Source organism: Prunus avium, chromosome 4, assembly GCF_965620075.1.
Source record: "Prunus avium chromosome 4, drPruAviu1.hap1.1, whole genome shotgun sequence".
NCBI lineage: Eukaryota > Viridiplantae > Streptophyta > Magnoliopsida > Rosales > Rosaceae > Prunus > Prunus avium.
This window is the reverse complement of record NC_142287.1, coordinates 28,311,139-28,323,310: the sequence shown is the minus strand read 5'-3', so window position 1 is coordinate 28,323,310 and position 12,172 is coordinate 28,311,139. Positions and strand designations below refer to the sequence as shown.

The following is a 12,172-nucleotide window of genomic DNA, read 5'->3' as shown; positions in this document are numbered from 1 at the left end:
AAAGACATTGCTCAAAGTCTAAAAATATCTTGGAATAAATACTTTCTCAAAAAAACCAATGCTTAGTTGATAAAACAGTTGATAAACCAATGGAATAAATACTGTCTAAAAAAAGTATACTAGTGTTAGTGTTAGTGATTAATGCGTGTAGGGCACACTTTAAAATTTCGCCCTAGGCCTTTGCAAACTCAGGACCGGCCCTGCCCAATATCGATTGTATTCAAAAAGAAAAAGAAAAAAGCAACCCTATTAAGCAATAATTGATGGTGGCTAGGCTAGAAGCCATTCTGTCCCCATACTATCCCCTCTCTGTCCCCTATATAATTGCATGACACCTTTCCATTCACTTAACTCCTCATATAACAGAGTTAACTTCTAACAAATTTAAAATAGAAAACTAAAAATTCAGGAAAAAAGAAAAAAGAAAACCCAACGGCCATAATTAATCCTTGTGGCTTGGCCCTTGGGCACCTTGCCATTTCAACTGGTGGCATATTGCAACCCCAGTAGCTGGTGCTATATTGAGCGGACAATCGCTGTGATAGTAACCCCAGTAGCTGATGCCATTGAAAGTGGACTTTCAGAAGACTACAAAAATTGGAGACCTGTTAAACTGCTTATACGGATGGCATTACTGGTCATCTCCACTATGATAGCCTATGTCTTCCCCTACTATGAGACCCTCACGGCGATTGTCGGCTCAATATTTACTGTTTCGGTTTCATTCATTATCCAATGCATGTGCTATCGCAAGCTTTCTGCTTGCTATAGGAGCTGGAACTACGAGCTATTAGGCATTGTAGGACTAATTGTATTTGGAGCTTTAGCAGGTGTCTTGTGGACTTATTCATCTATTGTAGAATTTGCTATAGGAGCTGGAAGTACAAGCTATTAGGCTTTGTAGGACTAATTGTATTTGGAGCTTTAGCAGGTGCCTTCGGGACTTATTCATCTATATTTCAATTGGGTACTAACTAGAACGTAATGGTTAAGTACCGATTGATTCACTTTCTTGTCAATTTGGGCAAAGTTTGGTTTCTCTCAAGGTTTCCGTTGAGTTGTGCTCTTATTTGGAAGCCTTATATTCATCCTTGGATCTGTGGTGATTTTTGAGTGCATTGCAATGAATTAAGATTTGGGCTTCCTTGTGCAGATGAATTTTGTTTGCACTCATATTTATCGGGAAGGTAATTGTGTCGCATATATGTTAGCAAATTTTGGTGATGATAATCGTGCCTATTACTGGTGGGACTCCTTACCTTCGTGGGATTTACCGCTTTTGGTAAAGATTTAGTGAGTTTTTCCATGTTTCGCTTTCTTTGATTTTGTGTGTTTGGTTTGATCCCATCCTTGGGGTTGGTTGGGTTTGGTCAGTTATCCCCACTTTGTTTACTTCTTAATAAATTTCTCCTTGTAGGTTCCAATAAATAAAAAGACCAGATGTGATGCTTCAACTTGTTTGATTTGCTGGCCATCAAACTTGAAGTGTTTGCTGAGGCATTTTGCCTCTTTTAAAGTATTGAGGTTAATTTTAAAATGGGATCAAACTAATTAATGATCATCAATCGCAGTAAGCTTATAATGAATCCAAGAACAACAAACAAATTATAAAGAACATGCCAAGGCCAACAAAATAAGCAGTCATCCAAATTTGCTTCATAACTATGTCATTGTAAATTCCCCAAATTACAAATAAGCAGAACAAAACATTCTGCAGTCAATTTGCTTCCAATTTATCCCACCACCAATTCTTTGACAGAATCCAAAATCTTCTGGCAAAACCCATCCAACCCAAAATAGAACATGAATCTAAGAACCAACCAATCCAATCCCAAAATCTACCCCATTTTTCAAACTCCTAGTTACACAAAATAGCCCTTGTGATAACAAGCACAAAGCAAGACACTGTGAAGAAAAACAAAGTCACGAAGTCCCTAGCAGACCACTTCCTCACCTCTTTAGCTTCAACTCTCAAACTCTTGGCCCTCCTAAGTGCATCAACTTCCTTCAACAAATCAAATTCCAAACCCTTCTTCTTCAACTCCTCGATGCACTTGCCCAGAAGATTTTTATCCTCTTTCTCTCTCTCCAGAAGCTTCTCCAAGTGACCTTCCATGTCAGTCTTGTACCTTATGGCCCAAATGATCCCCAGAGAGAAGCAGAGAGAACAGAGTGACGGGATCCAAGACCGGCGGCACGCGAACCCATGTGGGTCCCTCGAGGAGGAACTGAAGAGAAGGATCAGAGCTGTGGAGTGGAAGAGGAAGAAGAATATGAAGAGCATTGTGATCTCTTTGCGAACTGAGTCGATTTGGTTCTCTTTCAGAGAGACCCTGTTGAGGATTAGCTCTTCTTCTTTCAGCCATTGCTTGAGCAGAAGCTTGTGGCTTGGAGACTCTGCGATTTGGTGAAGAGGGTGCCAGGATTTTGGCTCCATGATTGACTGGTTTGCGTTCTCGTCGGCCATGGATTTGTATAGAGAAAGAGAGTGAGAGTTGGGGCTGAGTTGTTTTTTTTTTTGGGAAACGGTCGCGAGGTTTTCAAGTCTTATAACGGTCGAATTTTGAATAATTTGAATGCTTTATTTCCAAAATTGCCCCTAGCGTATGCAGGTATTCACGAGATCGCGAGCTGTTGTAACGGCTAGGAATTTTTCTGATTATCAGACATATGACGTCTGAAATTCCATGTTTGTCCCCTTGGAGTGGCAAGCTCCAACGGTCATTATGAATTAAATAAGTGCCCTAATATTCTTTGCATGTTATTTTTATTTTTTATTTTTTATAAAGGTTATCTCGAATAACATTCATGTTGTGAAAACTTAAAGACAAGTAGTTTGATATGATCATAAAATTTTGTCTGAAAATAAAGAAAATTTTCATTTTCAATAAGAAGCCATGGAAAATTCATTAGTCATGCTAAGTACTTGGATTCTCTCCTTGACAAAATTGTTTTTGTTTTAAAATATCTCACATCTATCTAACCATTGAAACTTGATAAATGATATTTCAACAAATTATTTCATTGGGATACCGAAATGCCTCTTTTATCATAATTAACAATGATTTTTGTATGTATCTATGAATCTATCTCTTTCATCACGTGACTTATTAAAGAGCGTGTCTAACCAGTAACACCCAAAAATCTCTACAGTTGAGAATAAGGCACTCGCAAGTATGCCATATTGCTCATGTAGCAAAGGTTTTCATTTATTTCAACCCAAGAAATGGTTTGATTGAAGTCAAACTTTGATCATGCCGGTAGTAAAATGATAAACTCTCACCAGAGATAGACTCTAGTGGCTCACCTGGGCCAACCCACACCAAATAGTGACCCATTGGTGAGGTCCATAAAACTAGTCTCAGTATTGGGCCTTCTATAATGACAAATTCCAAAACTGCAAGTCCTCAATTAAATCTAGCAAATGGGTTTGAAGTAGAGCCCAGAATGCTAGTAGTTTATTAATATCTATATATATAAAGCAAAAGGCAGAGAATGGTGAAACATTCAAAATACCAAAAAATGCCCTTGGTTTATGCAAACATTAAGAATTGAAATTATTAATTAAATGAGGATAATATGGTAAATTCATACTTTTTCATATTTAAAAAATTAAAAAAAAAATAATCAGATAATGAATCCTATTTTTATGGAACACAACTACCCATTATCTTTTTAATTCTAAAATAAATTTATTTATTTTTTTAAAAAAGCCCCTCGCAGGCACGGAAGTGCGTGCGAAGAGGCTAGTATATATAAAGCAAAAGACAGAGAATGGTGAAACATTTAAAATACCAAAAAATGCCCTTGGTTAATGCAAACATTAAGAATTTAAATTATTAATTAAATGAGAATAATATGGTAAATTCACACCTTTTCATATTTAAAAAAATTAAAATTAAAAGAAAAAATCAGATAATGGCCTATTTTTATGGAACACAATCAAGGTCTTAAATATCGGAGGTATCGGAAATATCGGAAGTCAAAAAACACGGAAATATCGCAGGAAATATCGGGATATTATCGGTGTCGGAAAAAATTGAATAAAAACCACGGAAATTGTAAGAAAAACTTGGAAATTTTTATTGAAACTTTGCAGGATGTTTATTTAGTCAATTATCTATTAGTTTATCACAAAAAATTGGAAGAAAATGCATTGCATGATGGATTTAACTGATTTAAGTTGATTATATAGCGAGCTAGCAAACACCGTAAGTGTAGAAAATATGTAGTAATTAATGAAAGAAGATTAAACACACCATAATCATTTATATATAATGAATTACTACAATATTTTACACTTTATACATTGCATGGTAAGATACATGAGTGACTTAGTACCACATACAGTTCCTATGATGTTCAAAATTTTCACTATCTTCATCATCTCTATGTGTAGAGTAAGTATATTTTGAAGAGTAGTCATCAAATGATAAATCCCCAAAATAGTTTTGCATGTAATTGTTAACATGCCACCCATATGGATCTGAGATTGGTTGACGTTGTCCATAAGCAAAATCATTTGAAGATTGAGTCTCGGATTCTTTCCATGAGTTGCTTGATTCCATCCCAACAGGAATGGGATATGAAGGGTAGGGAAATGGTTGGTTATGAGTATAACCATAGTTACTACTCATCTCATGTGAAAATTTGTTTCTTGCAAAAAGAATTCAAAACAAAACCATGTATATATATATAAATATTTTAGTATTTTCACAAAAAACATAAGTGATATGGTGGTTAAGGTGTTGAAGGAGTAAAATGGTTTTCACAAATACCATGTATATAAATATTTTTGGGTTTCGTATCGGGATATTATAGGGATATTATTAGGATATTATCGGGATATTATCGATAATATCTCAATATATTGCCCAAATCATTCATAAAAATGTTGAAAATATCTTCCCGATAATATCGATATATTGACGATAACACTATGGTTAGTTGTTAAAATATCGGACCCCCAAAAATCAGATATTATCGGGATAATATCGGGGATATTATCGATATTTAATACTATGAACACAACTATCCATTATCTTTTTTAATTCTAAAATAAATTTTAAATTTTTTTAAAAAAAGCCTCTCGTAGACGCGAAAACGCGTGCGGAGAGGCTCAGAAATTCTCTTATACGGACATCCGGACGTTATTATCGTGTGGACGCCGTGTATTTTGTACTACCCCTCTCTATTTTCCTGCCTGTTTACAATAGGATCCGCACGATAATAACGTGCGAACATCCGGATAAGAGAATAACTATATATATATATATATTTGCCAACCCCAATAGAGATGTATTAAGTAAATCATATATTATAATTGGTATACAATATTTTCCCTTTGGAACCAACAATAATTTTACTAAATGAAGCCCCAAAAGAACTACAATTTACTTGTGTATGATTGTTACATAAGATTTCATGGTTGACATGACGATCACAGACGTCCATTTCTTTAGATCTTCTAATCAATATCATCCCACCGGTCTCCAAAATCATTGTAATATGAGCCATTTGAATGATTATATGCAGAGGTCTCCTGAAACTGCAGATGAACCAAGTTCTTGCCTTCTTGCTTACAAGCCAAAGCTGCCAATTCATGAAAGATTTTGGCTTCCTCTATGGCCAAGAACACATAAAGTGAAGCCAAGAGAAATACAGTAAGAATAAGTAGATATCTAGATGCATTGAAGAAAATGCTATAGGCAGCTAAAGAAAAATAATACATAGAGCCTGCCCTTTTGCTTGGAGAGGGAGAGAGAGAAAAATGCCTGAGAAAATATGTTCCGTGCACTAAGGTTGATATAGTGGAAGACGTTATATAATTTATTAATGAAACGGAAACCCCAAAAGTTGACAGGCAACAAGCGTGAGGCTGCCCCTGTAAGGCATTGATTTAAGGGAGTGATTTGTGGTCACACAATTGACTTCTCATCACCAGGCAGTTGGCCCCTAAGCTATCAAATTAAGTTTCAAGTTAACTAGGATATGTTGCAGCTCCATAGCCATACAATATATTTATATGGTTATTTGTCAATTTTTATAATACCAAATTTATTATCATCAATCCTCAATTGGGTGTCCAATTTTCATACGCAAACTCTGGTGTTTGGTTGTGGAATGGACTGGAATGAGAAAACGAGTTTGTTTGGTTTGAAAATTTGAATCAAGTTTAGAATCAAACTTGTGGGACTTTGTTGTCCTAGCTGCCAAGTTTAGAATCAAAGCGTAGGTCTCGGGTACCTACCAACACCCAGGTTGGGGAGTCGGGGACTTATATGCCTGAGGAAATGTATCATTAAGTTCTTCCTCTTATAAACCAATGGATCATGGAGAAGGTTAGTGTAAATAAGTTCGACAAAAGGAAAACACCATGTACATGAGTTTTTTGCCAAATCTTTTTTCTTGTTTATTATATATATCTCCTGAAGTACATAAGAGTGTTGGCTGTTAGCACTTCATTTTAAGTTTCCTATTATCAGAATACAACTTGCACCATATACACAGCTAAGCACATTTATCCCTATATTTGCTAACCATAAACATCCTGTCAATGCCCCATATCAACTGCATTTCTATTTCATCGAGTAAAAAGCTTGGTAAAGGAAAGAACTTTTCTCTGTCAACCTCCCTTCTTACCTCTGAGTTTATTTACTACATGCTATAGCTACACCTGATAAAGCATTCCCACTTCAAGCAGTGAGGTATGTGGAACTCCAAGTGCAATTGCTGGACGCCTGCAATTCCGTCTCAGAAAACCATAGACAATGTTAATGGCAAACTTCTTCAGGAATGGTGATACCCCACTTGCCACAACATAAGGATTGCCCATCATGTAGGCCACGCCACCAGCTTCCCGTGCCTCCATGAGTTTCTTCATCTCCTGATGGGATCCCAAACTTTGAAACCCTGTGTTACTCCACTGCTCACCACTGCCCCCACTAACCTCCTTCCTCCGCTGCTCAGCAATGTCACGACAAACCTCGTTTCCCACTGCAGCAGATATATGGTTTGGTGACTGCCCTCTGACTGTCATGTCTTCAATAGTACTCTCCTGTTTCAAAAACTCTGCTACCTTTTCAATCAGTTGGGTTTCAAAGTTGTAGCAATCTCTCACTTCCTTGTATCCATACCTGATACATAACAGCATTAAAGAATTTCAAGAACTATTCTTGATTCAGAATATTTAAGAATCACAATTCAGTTTCATGCAAAACCTGATGAAGTTCAGCTTCATACCACAAAAACTTTATGGAAAGTACCTTACAACACACCGGAAAATAGACAACTCTGGTGGGCCAATTCGGTTTACATGAAAACGCTCAACATCTGGAACTTTTGGAACCATCAAAGACTTAAGGGTCACAAAGATGAGAGTATGATGAAATGCAGGGAAGTTTGTGACAAAATGTGCAAACATTGGAGGTAGACCAAAGGCAACATTAGAGTAAAGTAGGCAGATTCCAGGGACCCTTGCTATACCTAGGCTTGGCCCAAGGCTTAGAAGCCTATCCATTGATACCTTGTTTTCCAGCTCAAATGCATCTTTCTTCATGGTCCCGTAATTCCAGATGGACATCAAAGACATGATTACAAGAGCGAATAGAAGGGGAAGCCAGCCTCCATGATGTACTTTACCAAGACAGGCAGAAATATAGAGTAGTTCTAGAGATCCAAAGACTACGAAAAACAAGACTGCCAGAAGAACATTTTTCTTCCAAACCGTGCTAATAATTAAAAACATTAAGCAGGTTGTGATGAACATCACTGTCACTCCAGCAAGCCCTGAACATGCAACATGGCGTAAAAATGCTTATTTCAGAAATGCAAAACTGCACAGAGAGAGAGAGAGAGAGAGAGTACAAACCATATGCATTGCCTATCATACGAGTGTCTCTGAATCCAATAACGACAGCAAGACATGACATCATCAACATCCAATTCACCTCAGGTATGTATATCTGCCCATGTATCTGATTTGATGTATGTTTGATCTTCACGCGTGGGAAGCACCTCAGTGCCCTGCACTGACTAACTATTGAGAAGGTAGCTGAAATTATTGCTTGACTTCCCACCACAGAAGCAAGAGTTGCGATAATAAATACCGGCCAAAACATAACCTCTGAATAGCAAAAAGAGATCAGATGAAATCCAAAACTGGGACAAGAATGCATACAGATTGACACTTCTAAAGATTCAGAAGCTACAATAAAGGTTTACTACACAGTAAAAAAGCTAATCATATAATGGATATTAAAAATAATCGCCCTATACTTTAAAGCCTGCTATACCCAAGAATAATGACATGCCTTAACTTGGAAGTGGAAGCTAAACTTGTCGAAATCATTGCTTTTGAGAATTGAAATTTTAGTTCCCTAATAAGAAGAATGGCTTTTCATTAAAACAACTAGCTGGTGCATTACACCAGAAAGATATACTAATCAAGCTTTACCAGGGATGGCCTTGTAAAAACTGCTACTAATATCCATTTTGTTCTTGGAGATATAAGCAGCTTCTCCCATGTATGCCAGGACTAAGCAAGGATAAACAAGGCCTGTAAATGCAATCTGCCAGAAAAAAGAAAAAAGAAATAGTCATAAATAACTGGCTAGAACGAAGAAAAACAGCTATACATGTGGTGGTACTGCTAGAAACAAGCAAGAGAAAATTGTCCATCAACCAAAAATCCTTAAAAGACAACTAAACAACTATTAAGCAGTTTTATGCTTCAAAGAGTCAAATTAAAATATGAGAATAAGCTACCCTGATAGAGAGTTTGGAAAAATGCCCAAGATCAGCAAACATTGCTTCTGTACCTGTCATAGACAAATATTATTTTAGCCTTAGAAATAAATATAGTAGGGCGACAGAGAACCTTTTTCCTATCAACCAACCTGTGAGACAAAGAACAACGCCTCCAAGGGAACTCCACCCAATTCTTCCAGTTTTTCTAAAGAAGTAATAAATATAGTAGGGTGACAGAGCACCTATAACACGAGGGTTCCAGCGGAAGATATTGTACATGCCTACCCCAGAAATGCATAGCAACCATATTAACATGATTGGAGCAAAAAGAAACCCAACTTTGTGTGTCCCATAATGCTGAAGAGCAAAAAGCCCAACCAAGATGATGCAAGCTATGAACACAGTATAATCTGCCATGTATGAACGTAAAATGCAATTAGAAAAGGTAGTTCTCCATAAAAATTGAGTTAAAATTATATTGCATGATATCAGACAATAAGTAATGCTGCACAATATTCATTCTCCTCAACTCAACTCCATGTATTACCGATGCAAAAATCCGTATACAAGATTTAAATTTTCATATTGACACCCATGACGTCGCAAGAATCACAAAAAGAACGTTTTATTTATCTATTTGTGATTCACTTACTCTCATGTAAATCCGGAGCTTTAATTCTGATTCCATAAACTGCAGAAAGAACTGCCAGCATATATAACAAAACCTCATTAGGTCAACATCAGTGACTGCAGAGAGAAACCATGAACTGGAAGATACTCCCATGTTCAATTGAAGAGAGGGTCAATCAGAAAGGCCAGAGAGATAATTTTAGAAATCATACCAGACATTGTTGGAGTGAGGATACCATCACCAATTATCATGCCAGTTCCTAGGAAAACTACAAGTAGCAATACTATTCGAGAACTCTTATGCTTCTCAAAGAATTCTTTTATGAGTAAGCCCATTCTTGTATCCTTGGTAGGTATTTCAGAACAGTAAGAAGATATACGTTCATGTGCAGGATGAACTGTGTTCAAAAGGCCCATCCTTGAGTGTCGGCAGAGTGATGAATACAAAGCAAAAGTTCCACCTGTAAAACTAAAAGTGAATCTCAAACGTCCAACATGAACCAATTATAATCTCAAACCCAGATATGCTATAAGTTAACTGAGCTAACTGTAAGTACCTTCACCATTGTCATCTGCTCCTAACACAAATATAATGTACTTGCAAAGGGGGATAAGAGTCAAAGTCCAGAAAACGATAGAAAGTACTCCAAGAATCTCATGATCGTCCTCATATAGATGCAGATCACCTGAGAAAGTGCTTTTGTAGACATATATGGGGGATATGCTTAGATCCCCATAAACAATACCAAGGCTCTGATAAGCAAGGCATAGAGTTGTCTTGTACAGATTCTGCTAATAAAACAAGTAAGATAAGTGTTACTATGTTTGCAAATTTTAAAGTGAAATGAATTCCATTTACTAATATAACCAAGCAGAGGAAAAACCAATAAGAAAAGAAATGCAGAACAGAATTAAGACAAAATGTGTGCTCTATAATGAGTTAATCCAGTCCACAACCATATTAAACTCTCTAGACCGACAATTGTGGATGTTGAAATCAACTCCGGGTATCCTGGAGTTCGGACACGGTGAGTTCTTCTCACATCCTTTGTCTTCCATGCAACCAAATGAATTGATGATGCTCAAACAGAAGGATCACTTAGTTAGAAGTGAAGAAGTCCTAAACAAAAAAGGCAAATAAAGGTGGATTGAATTCGTGAATTTAAGGATGAAAGCCTCTAAAAATTCTGTTTTATGCAGCACCAGTGAAAAGAAAACTAAGAAGCCATGAAGGTGATTATCATAGGAAATGGAAAAACATACCCAAACAAATGGAAAAACATAAACTTCATATCACAGCCAAAAGTAACATGGAAAACGAGAAATTTCAGTGATTGTACGAACACAAATAACAAATCAGATTCCTACAGGAATACAAAAATGACAATGAGATATAGTCTAAGTCGATAAGATCGATAGTCATAGACCAAAAGATAGTGATAAAATAAAAAAGAAAATGCATTTGTCGTTTGGTTGCTAAGAACATTCCAGAAGAAAACACATGATAAAGATTGAAAGTGTTTGAAATCAAAAACAACAAACCCATTTTCCAAAAACAAAAAATGGTAACACAAGACTCAAAAATTTCACTCTTTCCTTTCCCATGTTGCTTACTTTACTTTCCCTGGAAACAAACACAGAAAGAAAGCAAAACCAAGGGCATAGGAACATAACGAAACAGAGAAAGTAGTAACACTCACCGGTCGAAAACCCCGTAAAACAGAAGCCGACTCTGTGTCCATTTGCCTTGCCATTCAGGGCCCAATGCTCTCAGTCAATGTTAAGTTCAACACAGTGGTCTGGTACCACTAAATCTGCGCATATTGAAATGGGTTTTGTAACTGGTGAAGAAGAAGAGCGCCCAAATGGAAAATAGTGGAAGAAAGAAGCAGAACTTAAAGATCCGAACTTGGGTTTCAAAGTTTCTAGTGAAATTGTGCTCAATGAAGCCACTTACGGCAATAAACAGAAAGAAAGAGGGAGGGAGGGAGGGAGGGAGGGAGGGAGAGAAGGCAGTTATAAAGAATCGAACTTTCAAGGGATACGTGCGCAAGTTACAAGTTACGTGTCAAGAAAAGTCATGCTGCCTTTTCTTCCTTTTTTGTTGTTGTTGTTGTTGTTGTTGATTGTTTGCTAAAGATGGTCAACTTCTTAATGTTAAAGAATGCTTGACTAATCAACTTAAGAAGTAGATTTTTTTCAGTACAAGTGATAATGGCTCTAAACTATAGGGGAGGAGGTTTCTCTCACACACACATAATTGATGATATGGGGGTTTAACTTGAGATTTTTGGTATGTAAGTCGTGGCTTTTCCGTTCTAAACTACAAGTGAGAGGGTTTCTCTCTCTCTCACACACACACACATAATTGATGACATGGGAGTTCAACCTGAGACCTCTAGTATATAAGTCAATGCACTTTTCTGTTCAACTAGACCTCATAGAGTCATAGGTGGAAAAGGGTCTCGACTTGCAGACTAGAGGTCTCAAGTTCGAACCCCCATAATATAAGTTGTGTGTGTGAGAAACTCTAATTTAGACTATTACTTGTATTTAAATAATAATAAAAAAGTAGATATTTAATTCTATTAAAGAGAAATGAACAAGATTCAAGAATTACAATATGCCTTAATATCTTGTTTTTTTTCTTCCTTTTTAAACCTAAGTTACTCTTGTACGGCTGTACAAAACAAAAGATACTCTTGTACGGCAACGTTAGAGGTCAATCACAGTTTGTCATGGAAATACGTGTGAATTTGAAGATTTAATTGACAACTGATAATTTAGAAATAAG

General features: G+C 36.7%; 2 protein-coding genes across 5 annotated transcripts; both read right to left on the bottom strand.

Annotated features, from left to right (window-relative positions):
• Positions 1-1,634: 1,634 nt before the first annotated feature.
• Positions 1,635-2,535, bottom strand: LOC110769004 (uncharacterized). Its single transcript, XM_021972903.2, has one exon. The coding sequence runs from the start codon at positions 2,465-2,467 to the stop codon at positions 1,859-1,861; it is 609 nt and encodes a 202-aa protein (XP_021828595.1). The 5' UTR covers positions 2,468-2,535; the 3' UTR covers positions 1,635-1,858.
• Positions 2,536-6,383: 3,848 nt separating this feature from the next.
• Positions 6,384-11,389, bottom strand: LOC110768995 (putative potassium transporter 13). 4 transcript variants are annotated; one of them, XM_021972888.2, is made up of 11 exons: positions 11,079-11,388; positions 10,336-10,498; positions 9,936-10,167; positions 9,591-9,839; positions 9,401-9,451; positions 8,898-9,158; positions 8,767-8,819; positions 8,456-8,570; positions 7,871-8,125; positions 7,266-7,788; positions 6,384-7,136 (listed from the first exon to the last, which is right to left on the bottom strand). In XM_021972888.2, exons 2-11 carry the CDS (start codon positions 10,435-10,437, stop codon positions 6,671-6,673), a joined length of 2,307 nt encoding a protein of 768 aa, XP_021828580.1. In that variant the 5' UTR covers positions 10,438-10,498; positions 11,079-11,388; the 3' UTR covers positions 6,384-6,670. The 4 variants fall into 4 exon arrangements, with proteins under 4 accessions (XP_021828580.1, XP_088108289.1, XP_021828581.1 ...); XM_088252163.1 differs by lacking the exon at positions 11,079-11,388 and adding an exon at positions 10,642-10,753; XM_021972889.2 differs by lacking the exon at positions 10,336-10,498 and having other exon boundaries at positions 9,936-10,170; positions 11,079-11,389.
• Between the last annotated feature and the right edge of the window lie 783 nt (positions 11,390-12,172).